Below are 20,747 nucleotides of genomic sequence, written 5' to 3'. Positions count from 1 at the left end.
TGCTGACAGCCTGCTTCTTTTTACTACATCTAGCCTTAGCTGAGTAGTGTCTCTGAGCAATGCAGATTTTTGTGAACTCTGGATCATCCTTGGTCAGCCAAGTCAGAGGTCTTTGGTCCTTTCTCTCACACTGTTTGATTTTTAAGTCAATTTCAGGAAAAAACGAAGCTCTAAGGACCAGAAAGTTCCTTGTCTGTGGTGCCCAAGTGTGTGTGTGGAGAGGTAGAGGCAAATGGTAAGACTCAGGCAGCAGTTTGAATACTCACACGGTCCACAGGAGAATATAGTCACATTTCCCAATGTTGTAACAAGACCTCAGGTTTGACTGTTTCTGAGCAGAGCACAGAGTGCTCCAACCAAAGGAGTTTACATTCTCCTACTTATATAAAGAATTGAGTCTCATAGGGTTTGTGCAGTGAAGGCTCACACTTCCTGGATTGCTTCCTTGGAAGTGTATTCAGATCCCCTTAAGCCCTATTTGAGATTCAGTGATAGCTCTGAGGGAGCAATTAGTTCATCAACCTTATTCATCATCCAGCTATGAAATAACAGTAGGGGGATCATCAGAAAGGGAAGCTGTAAGGTGGAAAATGTCTGTGTTCCTCCAGGATTATTTGGATGATAGAATGAGCTTCAATTCTAACTGTAGATCACTGCAATGCTATTCTTTTTTTTCTTTCTTTCTTTTTTTTTTTTTTTTGGTTGCCTATACACCTTCAAACCTTTGCTGCTACATTTGAAATTATCTGTACACCCTTGTGATGACATAATTATCTCTAATAAACATCGCTATTCCAGTATAAACCTAATAAGTTCCTTATTATTTACTATGCATCTACTGTTATTATGTGTCCTTCATTTCAAAACTCCTAAAAAGAAGTATTCATGTACTGGACATGTTCTTAGGTAGGTAGCCAGTATAAATAATGGAGTTGGCTGTAAACCTTCTCAAAAGAAAAATGATTGACTAAATACCTAGTATTTAGTTAACAATTACATCGTAAGCATGCTAAGTGCTATGCTAATTCTTAAAATGTATTATTACATTTAATCTCCAGAGAAACCTTATAAAGTTAGGGGACGTTATTCGACAAAGCCGATTAAATAACTTGAAGATACCAGCTAGAAACTGATTGAGCTGAGATTGTAATTTTAAAGCCAGTACTTTTAAATTCTATGTTATGACGAATTCCAGAGACTTTTGTTTGTTTGTTTTGCACCCAGAGAGAAACAGATATAATGTGATTTTCAAATGATTGCAGGGCTGGTAGATATAATTTATATGCACTGTTCCATGTGGTAATTCAGGAATCATGGGTGGATCTTGTAGAAAGACAGATTTATTTTCAATGTAGAAATCAAGTTTATTAGAGAATGTAAGCCTATAAAATAAGCAACGCTTATGATGTAGTTATCTTCTTGTCTGGAAATACCCAAGAAAGTGTAAAAAGAATCATCTGTCATGTATGCCCTTAAAGATATTCCCAATGTGAGTGAACTAATTTTGAAATTGTTTGATTTTATCTATACTGTAAAACTTTTCAATGTTACCTAACACAGTAAACGTGGAACTTTAATAATGATGATTCTGCTAACCCCTTTGCAAAAGAAATTATGAATATACCACAGTGCCTACAAAAGTAGCTATGGTAATAACAAGACTGTTGTGAAAACATTTTAAAAGAGAAGGAACACGAGTTATGGAGGGATTCCTGATGATAGTCTGACAGTGTTTCACAAGAAGAGAGTGGCCTGTTGGGATGTCTTTGTGGATAGACCATCTTCATAATACCAGCTAACATTTATTGTGCACTGTGCTGGGTGCCCTACATGTTAATATTTTCTCTTTGAATTCTCACTAGAAACTTATAAGCAGGCAGAATTACTCTCCCCATTTCTAGTAGAAAATTTAGTCTCAAAGTGTTCAGGCAACTTAAACTAGGCAATAGAATTTTAATGGATCCAGAATTACATGCCTCCTCCCTTTGAGTCATAATGAAAAATAAGTTTATAATTTTCATTTTCAAATGCTGGTCCATAACTAATATTACTTTACATTTGTGGTTGCTCTGGTTTTTCAGTGCACTTTTATGCTTTTTAAATTAATTCTCTCAAGAACTATGTAAGGTGGCTTTTTTATTAACTCCATTTCACAAATCAAGACATTAGAACTCAGCAATTGTGACTTTCCTAAAGCTGGACAGCAGAGGAGCCCAGGCACTCCCAGGCTTCATTCTCTTCCCACTACATCATCACTGATTTCCAATACGACCCCATACAGAAAGCAGCTGTCTCTGTATGAGAGGAGAATTATAAATAGATTCACTTTAGAGTTTCAGGAGATTCTTATGTATACCCTATTGTCTTTAGCATTTTTATCATGTATCTCCTGACAAGATTATGGTCTTAAATTATAATGAGAGAAAGAGAGAAAAGGAGTTGGAGAGGAGAGGAGGGAGAGAGACAGAAAAAGAGAAATACTTGTTCAGCTTAAGTCCTCTTTCATAAGGATTGAGTTTCAGAAAGTTCAATAGATATTTCTCAAGGGAGCTGTCTTGCTTCAGTTTGCTTATAGGAAATTTTGCGTTTTACTTAGACTATTCTTGTTTTAATTAGAGAAAACTGCCTGCCTGGTTTAATTCCTTTCCTCTCTACCTCAGAAATTCAAGTAAATCACTGGAATATTCTAGCAACAACTGGTTTTCAACTAACCATTTAGCAGAACTTTCTTTGTTTTGTCTTTTTTAGGGCCGCACCCACAGCATATGGAGGTTCCCAGGCTAGGGGTCCAGAGATGAAGCCTCCGGCCTATGCCACAGCCACAGCAACTCCGGATCTGAGCCACATTCTGTGGCCCCGCTTTTTTCCACACACACCTCAGGACTGCTTTGGCAATTCTGGGTCTTTCGTGGTTTCATGTAAATTTTTGGATTGTTTGTTCTAGTTTTGTGAAAAATATCATGGGTAATTTGATAGGGATTGCATTGAATCTGTAGATTGCTTTGGATAGTATATCCATTTTTGCATTATTAATTTTTCCAACCCAGGAGCATGGAGTAGCTTTCCATTTCTTTGCATCCTCTTTAATTTCCTTGATTAATGTTTTATAGTTCTCAGCATATAAGTCTTCCAACTCCTTGGTCAGGTTTATTCCCAGGTATGTTATTTTTTGGGGTGCAATTTTAAAAGGTGTTGTATTTTTGTATTCCTTTTCTAATATTTCATTGTTAGTATGCAGAAATACGACTGATTTCTTTTTTTTATTGTTATTTCCCCAATACATTTTTCTTCCTAGCGTACATCATAGTGACCCAGTTACACATCCATATACACATTCTTTTTTCTCACATTGTCATGTTCCATCATAAGTGAATAGACATACTTCTCAGTGCTCAGTAGGATCTCATTGCTAATCGACTCAAAAAGCAATAGTTTGCATCCATTAACATCAAGTTCCCAATCCATCTCACTCCCTCCTCCCCCCCCCCCCCCCCGGGCAACCACAGGTCTATTCTCCATAATCCATGATTTTCTTTTCCATGGAAAGCTTTGTTTTTGCTATATATTAGATTCCAGATATAAGTGATATCATATGGTATTTGTCTTTCTCTTTCTGACTTACTTCACTCAGTTTGAGAGTCTCTAGTTCCATCCATGTTGCTGCAAATGGCATTATTTTGTTCTTTTTATGGCTGATTAGAATTACATTGTGTATATATATACCACATCTTCCTAATCCAACCATCTGTCGATGGACATTTGGGTTGTTTCCATGTCTTGGCCATTGTGAATAGTGCTGCAATGAACATGCAGGTGCATGTGTCTTTTTCAAGGAAAGTTTTGTCCAGATGTATGCCCAAGAGTGGGGTTGCTGGGTCACATGGCAATTCTATGTATAGTATTCTAAGGTATCTCCATACTGTTCTCCATAGTGGTTGTACCAGCTTACATTCCCACCAACATTACAGAGGGGTCCCTTTTCTCCACACCCCCACCAGCATTTGTTATTTGTGGACTTATTAATGGTGGCCATTCTGGCTGGTGTGAGGTGGTATCTCATGGTAGTTTTGATTTGCATTTCTCTAATAATCAGGGATGTTGAACATTTCTTCATGTGCTTGTTGGCCATCTGTATATCTTCCTTGGAGAATTGTTTATTCAGGTCTTTTGCTCATTTTTCCTTTGGGTTGTTGGCTTTTTTGCTGTTGAGTGGTATAAATTGTCTGTATATTCTAGAGATTAAGCCCTTGTAAGTTGCATCATTTGAAACTATTTTCTTCCATTCTGTAAGGTTTTTTTTTTTTTGGTTTTTTTATGGTTTCCTTTGCTGTGAAAAGCTTGTCCATTGGATTAGGTCCCATTGGTTTATTTTTGCCTTTATTTCTGTTGCTTTGGGAGACTGACCTGAGAAAATATTTGTAAGGTTGATGTCAGAGAATGTTTTGCCTTTGTTCTCTTCCAGGAGTTTGATGGTGTCTTGTTTTATTTTTAAGTCTATAAGCCGTTTTGAGTTTATTTTTGTGCATAGTATGAGGGTGTGTTCTAGGTTCATTGCTTTGCATGCAGCTGTCCAGGTTTCCCAGCAATACTTGCTGAAAAGATTGTCTTTTTCCCATTTTATGTTCTTGTCTCCTTTGTCAAAGATTAATTGACCATAGGTGACTGGGTTTATTTCTGGGTTCTCTCTTATGTTCCATTGGTCTGTGTGTCTGTTTTGGTACCAGTACCACACTGTCTCGATAACTGTGGCTTTGTAATATTGCCTGATGTATGGGAGAGTTATGCCTCCTGCTTGGTTTTTGTTCCTCAGGATTTCTTTGGCAATTCTGGGTCTTTTGTGGTTCCACATAAATTTTTGGATTGTTTGTTCTAGTTCTGTGAAAAAACGTCATGGGTCATTTGATAGGGATTGCCTTGAATCTGTAGATTGCTTTGGGTAATATGGCCATTTTTACAATATTAATTTTTCCAACCCAGAAGCATGGAATATCTTTCCATTTCTTTACATCTTCTTTAATTTCTTTGATTAATGTTTTATAGTTCTCAGCATCTAAGTCTTTCACCTCCTTGGTCAGGTGTATACCCAGGTATTTGATTTTTGGGGGGTGCAATTTTAAAGGGTATTGTATTTTTGCATTCCTTTTCTAATATTTCATTGTTAGTATACAGAAACGTGGCTGATTTCTGAATGTCAATGTTATATCCTGCTATTTTGCTGAATTTATTAATCAGTTCAAGTAGTTTTGGGGTTGAGTCCTTAGGGTTTTCTATATATGGTATCATGTCATCTGCATACAGTGACAGTTTTACCTCTTCCCTTCCTATTTGGATGCCTTTTATTTCTTTTGTTTGTCTGATTGCTGTGGCTAGGACTTCCAATACTATGTTGAGTAACAGTGGCAAGAGTGGGCATCTTTGTCTTATTCCCAATTTTAGTGGGAAGGCTTTCAGCTTTTCTCCATTGAGTATTCTATTTGCTCTGTGTTTGTCATAAATGGCTTTGATTACGTTAAGGAATGTTCCCTTTATTCCCACTTTGGTGAGAGATTTGATCATGAATGGATGTTGTACTTTGTCAAATGCTTTTTATGCATCTGTTGAGATGATAATGTGGTTTTTCATTTTTATTTTGTTAATGTGGTGTATGATGTTGATTGGTTTGTGTGTGTTGAACCATCCTTGTGAACCTGGGATGAATCCCACCTGGTCGTGGTGTACAGTCTTTTTTATATGTTGTTGGATTCAGGTGGCTAAAATTTGTTGAGAATTTTTGTGTCCATATTTATCAAAGATATTGGCCTATAGTTTTCTTTTTTGGTGGTATCTTTGTCTGGTTTTGGTATTAGGGTGACGGTGGCATCACAGAATGTCTTTGGGAGTGTTCCTTCTTCAACCTTTTGGAAAAGTTTAAGGAGGATGGGTATAAGTTCCTCTTTGAATGTTTGGTAGTATTTGCGTGTGAGGCCATCTAGTCCTGGACTTTTATTTGTAGGTAATGTTTTTATAACATATTCAATTTCATTTCTGGTGATCAGTCTGCTCAGTTGATCTGTTTCTTCTTGATTCAGTTTTGGTAGGCTGTAAGTCTCTAGAAAGTTGTCCATTTCTTCTAGGTTATCAAGTTTGTTGGCATATAATTGTTGGTAGTATTCTTTCATGGTTTTATGTATTTCTATAGTATCAGTTGTGACTTCTCCTTTTTCATTTCTTATTTTGTTTATTTGGTTTTTTTCTCTCTTTTTGGTGGGTCTAGCCAGAGGTTTGTCAACTTTGTTTACCCCTTCAGACAACCAGCTCTTGGTTTTATTGATTTTTTCTATTGTTTTTTGAATCTCTATTTTATTGATTTTCTCTTTGATCTTTATGATTTCCTTCCTTCTGCTGACTTTAGGTTTTTCTTGTTCTTTTTCTAATTCACTTAGGTCGTGATTTAAGTTGTCAGTATTCTTCTTTTTTGAGGAAGGCCTGTATTGCTATGAATTTCCCTCTGAGCACTGCTTTTGCAGCATCCCAAAGATTTGGAGTGGTTGTGTCTTCATTATAATTTGTCTCGAGGTATTTTTTTTTTAATTTTTTAAATTTTTTTTATTTTTGTCTTTTGTTGTTGTTGTTGTTGCTATTTCTTGGGCCGCTCCCGCGGCATATGGAGGTTCCCAGGCTGGGGTTGAATCGGAGCTGTAGCCACCGGCCTATGCCAGAGCCACAGCAACGCGGGATCCGAGCCGCGTCTGCAACCTACACCACAGCTCACGGCAACGCCGGATCGTTAACCCACTGAGCAAGGGCAGGGATCGAACCCGCAACCTCATGGTTCCTAGTCGGATTCGTTAACCACTGCGCCACGACGGGAACTCCTCGAGGTATTTTTTAATTTCCTTCTTGATTTCCTCATTGAACAATTGGGTTTTTAGTAGCATGTTGTTTAGTCTCCAGGTAGTAAGTTTTTTCTCATTTCTTTCCCTGTGGTTTATTTCTAGTTTCATGCCATTGTGGTCAGAGAAGATACTTGACATAATTTCTATACTCTTAAATTTGTTGAGGTTAGCTTTGTGCCCCAGTATGTGATCGATGCTTGAGAATGGTCCATGTGCACTTGAGAAGAATGTATATTCTGATATTTTTGGATGTAATGTCCTGAAAATGTCAATTACTTCTAATTTTTCTATTGTTTCCTTTAGGATATCTATTGCTTTATTGATCTTCTGTCTATAGGATTTGTCCATTGATGTGAGTGGGGTGTTAAAGTCTCCTACTATAATTGTATTCCCATCAATGTCTCCCTTTATGTCTGTCAGTATTTGCTGCAGGTATCTAGGTGCTCTTATATTAGGGCTATATATGTATTGATGATTGTTATCCTCTTCTTGAATGGATCCTTTATCTATTAAATAGTGTCCTTCTTTGTCTTTCTTGATAGCCTTCATTTTAAAGTCTATTTTGTCTGATATGAGTATTGCTACTCCTGCTTTTCTGTCTTGTCCATTGGCGTGAAATATCTTTTCCCATCCCCTCACTTTCAATCTGTATGTGTCCTTTTCCTTCAGGTGAGTTTCTTGTAGGCAGCAGATTGAAGGTTTTTGCTTTTTTATCTGGTCTGCCACTCTGTGTCTTTTTATTGGAGCATTCAGTCCATTGACATTTAAGGTAATTATTGATAGATGTGTATTTATTGCCATTTTAAACCTTGTTTTCCAGTTGACTCTATGATTCTCTTCTTTTCTTTTTTTGGTTGGATGGTTTCCATTTATTTTATGCTTGAGTACTTTTCAGTTTTTGTGAATATAATGTTTGGGTTTGATTTGTGGTTACCCTGTTTTTTAAGTATGTTAACCCCTTCCTATATCTGCTTACTTTAGCCTGATAATCATATAGGCTCAAACACATTATTAAAATAAAAAAAGAATCTTTTTTTTTTTTTTACTTCCCTTGCCCATATTGTATGATTTTGATGTCTTTTTTTGTTTTTTCTTTTTTTTAACGTCTTCATGTTTGGATCTATATGCTGGCTTATTTAAGTGACTGCTTTCCAATTGTGGTTTCCTCCATCCTAGTTTTTCTTTTTTTTTCTTTAATTTAGAAAAGCACTTTCAGTATTTCTTTTAGAATGGGTTTCGTATTGCTGTACTCTTTCAGCTTTTGTTTGTTGGATAAATTCTTTATTTCCCCTTCTATTTTAAATGATATTCTTGCTGGATAGAGTGTTCTAGGTTGCATATTTTTTCCTTTCAGCATTTTAAATATATCTTTCCACTCCCTTCTGGCCTGTAGTGTTTCTGTAGAGAAATCAGCTGATAGCCTTATTGGGGTTCCCTTATAATTAATGCTTTGCTTTTCTCTTTCTGCCTTTAGAATCCTCTCTTTATCTTTAACTTTTGCCATTTTTATTATAAAATGTCTTGGTTTGGTTCTGTTTGGGTTCAACTTGCTTGGGGCCCTCTGTGCTTCCTGTATCTTGATATAAGTATCCTTTAGATTTGGAAAGTTTTCAGCCATAATTTCTTCAAATATATTTTCAATCCCCTTTTGTTTTTTTTTTCTCCTTCTGGAATTCCTATTATGCATAGATTTTCCTGCTTTATATTATCCATAGATCTCTTATATTGCTTTCATGTTTTTTTTTTTTAATTTTGTTTTCTGTCTGCTGTCCTGTTTGGGTGATTTCCATTATTCTATCTTCCACGTCACTAATTCATTCCTCTGCATTACTCATTCTGGTCTCTATTGCCTCTAACTCAGTTTGCATCTTTGCAAATACATTTTCTAAATTCTTCCTTCTATTTTCTAGTTCCTTTGTAAAGGAATCTGCATCCCTTTTTATCTCCACTCTTAATTCATTGATATTCAGCCTTAATTCCTTCAGTATTTTCACTGTCTCCCTTTTGAACTCAGTGTCCATCAGACTGCAGAGGTCTGTTTCATTGTTTGCTACTTCAGGTGAATTCTCCTGTTGCTTTAACTGGGGATGGTTTCTGAGCTTCTTCATTTGCTTATGCTTTTCTTCTTCTGTGAGTTTAGGGAAGCCAAACTGTAGTCTTGGGGGGCTACTTCTATGCAAGAGCACCCCTTTGCATTTTGTGGGGAGATTACTATTTATTTTTGGTGTGGGCATTTGAATATTTGCTGTATCTTTCTTTGGTGTGAGCAGGCTGTTATCCCCAGGGTTCTGAGTGTGTTTCTGGGGAGAAGGAGACAGTGGGTAGGGCTAGTAGTCAGTGCCTGGTTGCTGGGCTCTTAACAGCAGCAATGACCTGCAGGAAGGTACCACTGGCTACTTCTAGTTGCAGGGCCCTGGGAAGTGGTAATGAGCCTTATGCAGATTGACAAGGTGCCCAGAGCATCTGGCAGTAGCAGCAGCAGGGTGTGTGAATTCCCAGAGAAATAAGAGCAATAGCAGGTAGTATGAGATTGCAGTGCCATTCTCTGAGGTGATTGAAGCCGCAAGTGGTGCCTGTTCAGGGACCCCTAGTGGTAGTGGGCCATGTCCATCTCTGGACTCAGTGATAACTGGTGATTTTCCCCCGCCACCTGAAGACCATAACAGCAGCATCCAGTCTCATTTAACCCACACAGGAGGTGCTACACAGTCTGCTCCTAGTTGCAGGATCCTGGGAAGTGTCCAAGATCAAGCGTGTGGGCACTGCCCAGAGCATTTGGCAGTGACAGCCACTGGGCTGGTGTGCCTCCAGGGGTTCAAGAGCAACAACGGGTGGTATTCGGTCATGATGCCCTCCTCTGTGGTGCCCTTGAGGTAATGGGGGCTGCAGGTGGTGCCTGTTCTTGGACCCCTAGTGGTGGCAGGCCATGCCCACCTCTGAGTTAGTGATAACTGTGGTGATTTGCCCCTGCCACCTGTAGACCATGAAAGAAATACCTTGTCCCACTTAGCCCCCACAGGAGGTGCTGTACCAGCTCCTCCTAGTTGTAGGTTCCTGGGAAGGGACAGTGATCAAGCATCTGGGCACTGCAGCAGCTGGGTGGGTGTGCTCCCAGGAGAGCAAGAGCAACGACAGATGGTGTTCTGTCACAATGTCCTCCTCTGTGGTGCTCTCTGAGGTGGTTGGGGATGCAAGTGGTTCTCGTTCAGGGATTCCCTGTGGCAGTGGGCCATGCCTACCTCTGGAGTCAGTTTTAACTGCAGTGGTTTGCCCCTGCTACCTGCAGACCATGCAGGAAGCACCCCGTCCCACTTAACCCATGCAGGAGGTGCTGCACCAACTTCTCCTTGTTGTAGGGTCTTGGGAAGGGACAGTGATCAAGCATCTGAGTGCCACCCAGAGCATTTGGCAGTGGCAGCTGCAGGGCGGTGTGTTCCCAGGAGCATGAGAGCAACAACATGTGGTACTTGGTTGCAGTGCCCTCTTTTTTTTTTTGGCCAACCCCTGAGGTGACTGGGGCTGCAGGTGGGGCCACTCACAGGCCTCCAGTGGTGGCAGGCCACGCCTCCCTCCAGCTTCTGAGAAGACTGTCACAGACTGTCCCTGCCACCAGTAGATCACGCAAGGGGCACCACATCGCACTTAGCCCTGTGCTACCACCAGCTCACACAAGAGGTGCCCAGCCTCCTGCAGCCTGCACAAGAAGTGACCAATCTCCCGTAGCCTGAGCAAGTGTCTTCTTGCCACCCATAGCCTGTGCCAGAGTTACTCAACCCTCTGAGAGCCTGCATGTGCGTGTGCAGGGAGATTCCTACGGTGGTCTGCCCTTCCCCCTCTTACCCTCCCCAACAATGGCACCTTGATTCTCCTGCGGGCCCAGACCTTCTCCCGGGTTCCCTCTGCCGTGGTGTTCCACTCCCCAGGCCATAGTACACCACTCCCCTGCCCATGGCACAAGCCCCTTAGCCTCTCAGGCTATTCCCACACAACCAACCCCGGTCCTCTCCCAAGGACTGACCTCCAGAGCCTAAGTCTCAGCACCCAGTCCCCACCAGAGTGTCTCAGGCTGTGGTGACAGAGCCGGTGGTTCAGATGATCTGTGCAGCTCTCACTCTACTTTTCCCTCCTCGGTCCGGCTGCTGTGCTTTTCTCGGCAACTTTGAGGTCCCTCCATCTTGGCTGATCTCCCCATCAGTTAGGTGGCGTCCCAGGATGTGGGTTCCTTTTCTCCTTCACAGCTCCCTCTCAGGAATGCTAGTCCTGTCCTGATTCCTTTTCTCTCTCTTTTTCTTTTGTTCTACTCAGTTATGTCAAGGGTTTCTTGCCCTCTTTGGAGGCTTAAGTTCTTCTGCCAGCATTCACTAGATGTTCTGTGTGAGTCATTTTACATGTGGATGTGTTTTTCTGTGGGAGAAGGTGAGCGAGACATCTTACTTCTCTGCCATCTTGATCTGCCTCCTTTTTGACTAATCTAAGAGATCACTTTTTGCAGTAATAATAATAAAGCATTTGACAATTATAATATATGGATGAGAGAAATGAATAGCAGAAATGCCACAATGGATGGGATAGAAGAATTAGGAAAACTCTGTTAAAGGTACCTGAACTACATAAAGTGAGATATTTGATATTTGACATATATATAAAATTGATGAGTAGAGATAGATAGAATGAAATCACATAAAGTGCTTAATTAAAATCAATGAAAGCAAAATATAAGGGAAATTTTTAAAACAAATGTAACAAATAGAAAAAAACCATAAATAGGCCAATTATATCAATGATTACCTTTAGAGATGGTGAAAGTAGCTAAAGACACAGCACCCAAGTATATGTAGTCTACAAGAAACTCTATTTAATTATAAAGACTTAAGTTAAAAGAATAAAGATATATAATATAGATAGGTAGGCAGGTAGGTAGATGATAGATAAAGCATGCTAACACTAAGCAAAAGAAAGCTGGAGTAACTATTTATTTTAGACAAAGCATATTTCAGAAAAAGGAAAATGATCAGGGATAAAGTTATTACCTAATGATAAAAGGGTCCAGTATCAAAGAATATATAACCAAATATCCAAGAATATTTAACCCTAAACATGTATGTACCTAACTCAAGAACATCAAAATATGTGAGGTAAAAACTGATAGAACTGAAAGGAAAAGTGATTCATGGAGTTAGCTTATTTCATGGGGTTTTTCTTGTTTTTCTTGTCAATCACATACTTCAAGCAGATGGACTGCTTTTAAGGAAGCAATGACTGAGTTGGGAGAGAAAGAGCAAAGCTATTTAATCCCCAGGATGACTATATTGGAATTGGGGGGAAATAAGCAATGGGTTTCACTAAGTCTACATAGAATAGAGTGTCCTGCACTGGAAGCACTGGGCTCTGTCTGCCTGCGAGAATCCTGAGGCAATGCTATCTGCCTTCCTTCTTGTGGCCAAGTGTGCATCATCCAGGAAACAACTGTAGAGTGAGGCCAACCAATGAGAAATAGGAGCAGCTTCTCTCCTGGGCTTCCTGCCCAGATCATCAGTTCCTGAAAGTACAGATGGTGCTTTACATTTTCCTAAAACATGAAGCACCAGCTTTGGTAGTCGGCTTTAGTACATGTGCCAAAATATCCTTGTTGATTATGAAAACAGAATTTGTTGTAGATTTAAGGAATTTACAGTTAGTACAACATTTTATAGCATGAGAATTCAAATGAAAAAAAATAAAACCATGCTACTTTAAAACTAGTTGATTCTGTATTTTAAAGAAGACAAAATTAAGGCTATTCTTTATTTTTTGCTTAGTAAGTTTCTAAGTGTGGAATTTGGGGGTGAGAAAAGGGGAAAAGAACAAATATAAATATTCTGCATGATAAATGCAAAAGGCCATTATTTTATGGGCAGAGACTCATTCCACAAGTTTTATGGTCCTTAGGAAGCTGTCTCTTCTGTCATTACATCGTTAGAGTGTATCTAGATGGCAAACTTGGATACACCCTATTATATGAAAAGACTAAGCCCTCATTTCTCGAACTTTAATGTTTATTTAATTTTTATTACTCAAATGAATTTATCACATTTGTAGTTGTATAATTATCATAACAATCCAATTTCACAGGCTTTCCATCCCACAACCCAAGCACATCCCCCCACCTTCCAAACTGTCTCCTCTGGAGACCAAAAGTTTTTCAATGTCTGTGAGTTAGCATCTGCTCTGCAAAGAAGTTGTCTGTCCTTTTGTAAGATTCCACATGTCAGTGATAGCATTTGATGTTGGTGTCTCATTGTCTGGCTGACTTCACTTAGCATGATAATTTCTAGGTCCATCCATGTTGCTAAAAGTGCTGGTATTTCGTTCATTTTAATGGCTGAGTAATATTCCATTGTGTATATGTACCACATCTTCTTGATCCACTCCTCTGTCAATGGACATTAAGGTTGTTTCCATGTCTTGGCTATTGTAAATAGTGCTGCAATGAACATCGGAGTACATGTGTCTTTGTGAGTCATGGTTTTCTCTGGATGGATGCCCAGGAGTGGGATTGCTGGATCAAATGGTAGTTCTATTTTTAGTTTACTGAGGAATCTCTATACTGTTTTCCGTAGTGGTTGCACCAATTTACAATCCCACCAACAGTGTAATAGGGTTCCTTTTTCTCCACACTCTCTCTACCACTTATTGTTTGTAGACTTTTTGATGGTGGCCATTGTGGTTGGTGTAAGGTAGTACCTCATTGAGGTTTTGATTTGCATTTCTCTAATACTGAGTGATGTTGAACATCTTTTCATATGGCTTTTGGCCATTTGTATGTCTTCTTTGGAGAACTGTTTAGATCTTCTGCCCATTTTTTGATGGGGCTGTTTGTTTTTTTGGTATGGAGCTGCAGAAGATGCTTATAAATTTTGGAGATTAATCCCTTGTCAGTTGATTGATTTGCAAAGATTTTCTCCCATTCTGTGGGTTGTCTTTTCATTTTGTTTAGTGTCAAACTTTAATGTTTAATGAATCCCCCAGAGACCTTATTAAGATATAGACTTTATACAGTAGTCCTTAGAATTATCTAAAATTCTGCATTTCTCAAGCTTCCAGGTGATGCCACAACCCTATCCCATAGGTCATACCTAGCTCTAAGTGAACTTAGAAGAAAGTCTTGGGTGGTCAGTTGCCACTGTGCAAATCTGGCAAATCTTCCTCATTTCAGTTCATGCAGCAGCTTAACAAACTCAGCTCTAGGCTATCCTCTACCTTATGTACAGATATGAAGGTCCTGCTCAGAATTCTTGAGTCTTCAAGATAAAAGTGATAACAGAGTTCTAGTTTAATCCCTTAGTTTTATAGATTGGAATTCTAATCTCCTGAGGGTTAAATAATTTGTCCTTCATCACAGAACTATTTAAACATATGCTCAGGGTTCCAATAGTGGTTTTCTGGCCACTGCCCTTTACTTGCCTCATATAAGACAGGAAATCAGCCTACTATGGAAGGTATGAGGACAGGACACAACATGAACAGTGAAGGCATCAGAAAAGTTGGATGGGAAAAACACGGATAATAAAAGCAATACAGGTTCAATGAGTAAATCTATAAAAGACCATATACAACAAAGTTCAGTGTAGAGATAGCTGTTTTAATATTGATATAATGGTATTTTAGGAGACAACACATCAAATAGGGTCATTTCCACTAGGATAGGGTATATAGGACATAAGTCAGAAACATTGGGAGCTCCTTTCTTCCTTATGGGGTGACTGGTCTAGGTTTAGGTCTCAGGCAAAATTGCCTTTCAAACTTGCTTTTTCTTTTATTATACTAGGTCACATCCTGACTTAGAAGCCTCATGGGTTCAGGTTAGTACTAAGGATTCCATTATTGCCCTCTTACTGAATTGTGTAATGATTAAGGGAAAACATGTCTTTGTCAGGTAAACCCAACCCAAGTCCCTTAGGCAGTAGGTTGAAAGGCATGTAATATAGGCCAGCAAAGCCCAAGCAGAATCAGTCAAGAGGTCCCTAGCAGTGCCAACTCTCACCATGGGCTTCTTGAGTCCATCTCTCTGTGATCTTAAGGTTATATATATTCAGCCCAATGTTGGCTTTCTACCTCCCCTCCAACTCTTCATCCTATCTAAAAATAGAAAACTATAGAAAACTACATAGCTTAAAAGCCTAATCCTGAGAAGTATATAAAAATAATCAACAAATAAAATGCAGAGAATTCTCTAATCAGGCACTCCCTGAACATCAACCTGCAGCCTTTAGTCTAGAGTCCATGTCACCCATTGTTCATGTTGTCGCTCTCTAGGAAAACCTATGAGGAACATTATTGCCTATGAATGCTTTGAAGTCCTCCAAGAATGGGAACAGGTTCCAAAGGGAACCCAGAACAGAGAGGCAAGGTGGGGTGGATATCCACTACTTTTAGGACAAGAAGTAAAATACAAAAATACATCACAGCACAAGAGAGAGCAGAGGAAAAGGCGGTAGCATAGAAGATGCACTTGTTTTTCTGGATGTTATCTTCAGAGGGCAAAGACAGAGGGATCCACAGGTGATTTTAGGAAAGCGATTGCATTTTTCACAAGCAAGTGCCTGACAGAGCCTGTTAGGAGGAGAAAATAAGAATTAAGGCTGAGGGACAGCAAGGACAGGCCATGCTCTTCTCCCAGTCTCCTCCAAACCCCAGATCATCTCCCCTGAACCCTGCTTATCTTTCTTTAATACCCCTGACTTTTCTTTTCCTACTTCCCAGATTCCCTTTCATCTTTTCCATCTCCAGAAATATTCAGTAGCAGTGAGATAATAAACATCCAAGGAGTAAAGGCTCCAAGTCCCATCCTAGAGTCTATGTAATCCCTGAACTGAAACAATGAGAATAAATGCCACCTCATGTCCTTCCCAGTTCACATGTCCCCATGTCCCATTCCCTCCTTACCTCCTCCATTGGGTGCCCAATTTCAGGTGGCACCCTCATCCAAGGAAGGAACTACCCTAGAGACCAGGAAAGGTCTGAACCAGGATGGTCAGGGGAGGGGATTACAGGGACCCTCCCTTGGCAACCTTCTATCAGGCCTGGGGGCTCAGTACCTGGGACGATGGCTAGCTTCCTCAAGACGGAAGGAGATGGGGTCTTAGGATTGTGTTCCTACCTGCATGGTTGTGAATCCAGGCCACCGCCTTCCTTTCCAGAAGCTCCCACTCACACTTCAAGTCCTGACCATTGGCATGCAGCCAGAGCACCGCCAGGGCTGTGGCCCAGCTTGTTAAATCAGCATTCTGTACAACAGACAGAGACATCTCTGAAGCCCCCAGGCTGGCAGGAAGCTCCTCGAGGGCATGTAAAAACTCCATTCCCTCTTCACTTATATGTCCCAAAAAGTTACCAAATGTTATTACCTGGTCTTTCTTTACCTCATCTACCAGGCCCTGGACCTTAGGGATAGAAAGATTCTAAGTTTTAAATCTAGTGAAACCACTGGGACAGTGCTTGAAATTCCTAAAACACTCCATCATATATCATCCAGCAGTGATATGAGAAACACATGCGTAGTTGCTTTATATTTTCTAAAGTATCTTCATGTATTTTTATTTGAACCCTCACCAAAACAAAATTCCCAAATGAGGAATTATCAGTAACCTTATTTTTTAGAGAGAAAACTGATTTGTATAAAAGCAAAGTGATTTGCCCAAAGTCAGCCTTCTAGCAAATGACAGAGCTGGGACTGGAGGCCATGTTGACTTGAGTTAGTCATACTGTTCATATTGTTCAGTTGAAAGTCTCAGCCACAGAACAGGAAAAAAGCCTCTCATGAGTTTTTACCCATGGCTCCTAAATTCAGTTTTTCGAGACAACAGATCAAGAAAAATTCCTCTTTTATATCCTGACTTTGAAAATTTGGAAATAGCTATCACACCTGCTCTGAGTAGTCTCGTTTCAGACCAAAATTCTCAGTCCCCTTAGTTTATCCATAAGGGAAATGCACATGTCCAAGCAGTAGGAAACCCCATGCTTGTTCTCCTAGCCTAGTAACCCTCACAGTGATGTTTAAAATAGATCTCCTTAAATGGAGGTAAAAGCACTGGTACTTCTAAAATTCTATGACTACAACCCCCCAATTCTCCACATATAGCTTTTCTGACAACCCTGCTGCCCTCCACCACTTCAAACATGCTGATTCACATTAAGTTTGTCATCATCTAAGCTTTTATAAACAACTGCCCTTAAGTTATTTTGCTTCTGTTCTCCACTTGTGTTTTTGGAGATTTAGAAGCAATTTATTTGGGGATCCTTATTTTCTTGTCTAAAACGCTGTTCTCCCAGTTTTGTTGTATATAAACAGCATCAATCTCCAACTTCGTTGAGAATATGGACCTTCAGGGAATTCAGAGGCTGGTGAGTTTAAAATCAGCTTCTGGCGTTGCTGTGGCTGTGGCTGTGGCCGGCAGCTATAGCTCCAATTAGACCCCTAGCCTGGGAACCTCCATATGTCACGGGTACAGCCCTAAAAAGAAAAAGAAAAAGAAAAAGTTAGCTTCAAGGAAGCTCCTATTGTGGTTCAGCAGTAATAAACCCAACTAGTATCCATGAGGATGCAGGTTCGATCCCTGGCCTCACACAGTGGGTTAAGGATCCAGCATTGCCATGAGCTGTGGTATAGGTTGCAGACGTGGCTCAGATCCTGCATTACTGTGGCATAGGCTTTGGCCTAGCAGGGGCAGCTCCAACTTGACCCCTAGCCTGGGAACTTCCACATGCCGTAGGTGTGGCCCTAAAAAAAAAAAAAGAAAAAGTCAGTTTCAAGTTTGAAAAATTTATTATTCAATATTATGGGTTTTCATCTAGTCTGTACTCAGTCCATAAACTCACCATTAAAAAATTCAAATTCCTTACTGAAGGAATTTTCTTGATTTATTGGCCCAGTTACCATGTCAAGGAAGAGAATGTTAGTCTGACATGTCTTATTCTCAGTGAAACTGAGCTGAAACTTCATAATCCTCATATATTTTCTATTTATTTATAAATTATCCTTTTAATTATGTGTTCTAGAATAATATTTTTCAATAGAAATATAATGCTAGATACATATACAAATACCCTAGCAGCCATGTCTTAAAATGTAAAAATAAAGAGGTACAATGATTTTACTAATATGTTGTATTTAACCTAATACATTCAAAATATTATTTTAGCATGTAATCAATATAAACATAATTATTTATAATAATTATTGTTAGGTCTTTGAAATCAGTTTGTATTTCACAACTACCGCACATCTCAGTTCAGTAAAAAAATTTAATTCCTCATTTGCATTTGTCACATTTCAAGTACTCAATATCTGTATGTGACTAGTAGATCTTCATTGGATGATACAGTTGTAGAATATCTGAAGTTTATTTAATCATCTTCCACATTTTGAAAATTCAGAATGACACTTGCCTTTCAGGCTTCTGGCATTTGTCTCATATTTAATAATCTCTCAATTCAAAGATTTAGTAAATTAACTTGAAATTCTGGAATGTACTTTGACCTCGTCAGCATACTTAAACACATTTGAAATAATAAGGTTGTCCCTATTAATACTTCACCTATCCTGACTTTGGTGAAATTTTGTTTATTTCTGAATCACTCTCTTTAACATAATGAGCAGGAGGAATGTGGATTCTGAAGACAGATAATCCTAAATTGAAACTAGCTTGGCCATTGACTAGGTGAGTAACTCAGAGACATTAACATACTTCTCTGGGCTTTAGTTTCTTTTTTTTTTGCTATTTCTTGGGCCGCTCCTGCGGCATATGGAGGTTCCCAGGCTAGGGGTCCAATTGGAGCTGTAGCCACCAGCCTATGCCACAGCCACAGCAACGCGGGATCCGAGCCGCGTCTGCAACCTACACCACAGCTCACGGCAACAACGGATCGTTAACCCACTGAGCAAGGGCAGGGACCGAAGCCGCAACCTCATGGTTCCTAGTTGGATTTGTTAACCACTGCACCACGACGGGAACTCCTGGGCTTTAGTTTCTTCATCTATTAACAGCAACTTGTGTAGGGTTTACTCTATTTAATTGCTGTGTTGAAAAAATAAGATCATGGATGTTAAGTACATAGCACACAGCCTGGCACAAAGTAATAAATATTAGTGATGATAACTAAGATGATTGTCAGGGAATGTAGTTAAAAGTAGAAGAGGGTTTTTATTTTCCCTTTGTCATTCTTCAACTCTAAACCATCAACTCCTTCTAGCCAGACCATCAATTCCTTGCTCTTTCTGCTCTAACATAGCCAGGAAAATATTCAACCTCTATTTATTAGAAATTAATTTAGTCTATGGCCTCCTGTATTCTCCTTCCTCAGGTGAGTCATGATTCATCCCAATTCTCACTAGTGACCCCCCAACCCTTCGAAAATATACTCCTTTTTTTTCTTCTCTAAATCTCACCTTGATAGTGAATGCATCCCGTATGTCTCGTAACTTCATGCCCAGGACGATGGCCAGACCTTCACACAGATCCCAGGAACCATCTGCCTTTTGGAGGGAAATCAGCTGCACAAGATAATTTTCTCCAAAGACTTTGGGGAAGGAAAAAAGAGAGGATAGATAAATTATGGAGCTTCTGGCCCCTTCACATACCTGAGACAGACAGGTCTGAATTCAGAGGTGGGACAGAACAAGGGCTCAGCACTGACAAGATCCCACCAAGACCCCCATTTCATTCCTTCCTCCAGGATACACACACTTTCTCTGTAGCAAGTAGACCACTGAGGTAATGTTCTGACTTTAGGGAAGCTGCCCCTAAAAATGCAGCCATAAAGGAGAGATATGGGGAACCAAAGACCCCTATGGTGGTACTGTTTAAACTCTCATCCAACAGTCTACCTCAAAGAGTAGTCTAGCGTCCAGTCCTGGTGGCATGAAAATTGCTTAAAGACCACACAATTTTCATAGACAGTACCTCACATCTGGCTATCAGATAAGATGATGTACTTAGAACATCTTAGAAATTAATTGGCAAGAAAAACTGTAACTCAAAAAACAATTATACTCTAATGGGAAAAAAAAATCTAAGGCTCTGAATTTCAAGTCTTAGTTTGATTGATTCTCTGCTCTGTTAACACTCAAAATGTAGTAGTTCTTTAACTAATGGGCATCTTGGCCTTCTCTATAAATTGGAGATAAATAGATGAGTGCCTCACACATGAGAGAGAATGTAAAGTCCCTGGAACTGTCTCCTTTCAGATATTAGTTGCTAATTAATTCATAAAAACCACCAGCATTACACTGTAATTTTTCTTTCTACTTCAGAAAGAGGATTCATGAAAGAGAAAGTTCAATGAAGGGTTATCTAAGTTACTGAGATGTTAGGAGAACATAGAAAACCAATGCAAACTGAGAAACTACTCTGGGGATAACACTGAGAAAGTTCTCTTGACAATGGAAGGAGCTAAGACTCTGAGAAGTGAATTAATTTTCCTAAAACCCCACAGCAGTTGGAAGCACAGAGATCTGAATCCACCTTAGACCCTGAAGCCCTCCCTTTAATTAGCCTAATGAGAATAAGTTGAGAGGAGGTAGAAAGGAAGATGTTTAAACAATGAAATAAATGTATAGCAAAGACTCTTGCCACAACCACTAGAGACTAGAAAGACTCTGCCTTTAAGTCTATTTTAGTAGAAAGCCCCCCCCCCCCCCCCCGCCATGGTGACACGTACTTAAGACTCCATTTGCCATGTACATGAGAAGTGTAGCTGCTTGGGACATAAGGCAGTGACCAAGGAACACCCTTTGGTTGCAGTCGCCAGACAGCATCAAGAAGATTTATCTGTGAACTCAACCTGTAACAGGATGACCAGTGTAGCAGGTAGCCTGAACACAGCAAGTTCTGT

The 20,747-nt window shown here is 39.7% G+C and overlaps 3 protein-coding genes across 40 annotated transcripts in view; 2 read left to right on the top strand and 1 right to left on the bottom strand.

Annotated features, from left to right (window-relative positions):
* The window catches only part of LOC110262282 (olfactory receptor 10S1), a 243,652-nt gene that overhangs the window by 45,833 nt on the left and 177,072 nt on the right, over positions 1–20,747 (top strand). The gene's annotated exons all lie outside the window — the stretch shown is intronic.
* LOC100513942 (olfactory receptor 10N1-like) overlaps positions 1–20,747 on the top strand; it is a 222,905-nt gene that overhangs the window by 166,691 nt on the left and 35,467 nt on the right. The window lies entirely within an intron of this gene.
* The window catches only part of VWA5A (von Willebrand factor A domain containing 5A), a 47,918-nt gene that overhangs the window by 2,737 nt on the left and 24,434 nt on the right, over positions 1–20,747 (bottom strand). For 22 of the 37 annotated variants that reach the window (XM_084976465.1, XM_084976466.1, XM_084976468.1 and 19 more), the window contains 3 exons: positions 19,303–19,433; positions 16,015–16,141; positions 14,476–15,467 (listed from right to left, as the gene is read on the bottom strand). In XM_084976465.1, the coding sequence (XP_084832591.1) occupies positions 15,388–15,467; positions 16,015–16,141; positions 19,303–19,433 (338 nt within the window). In that variant the 3' untranslated portion in view covers positions 14,476–15,387. Of the gene's footprint in view, positions 1–14,475; positions 15,468–16,014; positions 16,142–19,302; positions 19,434–20,747 lie in introns of those variants that run through there. The other 15 variants (XM_084976470.1, XM_084976475.1, XM_021063046.2 and 12 more) reach the window with 1 other exon arrangement.

This window comes from Sus scrofa, chromosome 9 (genome assembly GCF_054392235.1).
Source record: "Sus scrofa isolate SSC_HxYL_T2T_F1_AM1 chromosome 9, Sscrofa_HxYL_maternal_Yorkshire_Landrace_v2.0, whole genome shotgun sequence".
Classification (NCBI taxonomy): domain Eukaryota; kingdom Metazoa; phylum Chordata; class Mammalia; order Artiodactyla; family Suidae; genus Sus; species Sus scrofa.
This window is presented reverse-complemented; position numbering and strand designations above follow the sequence as displayed.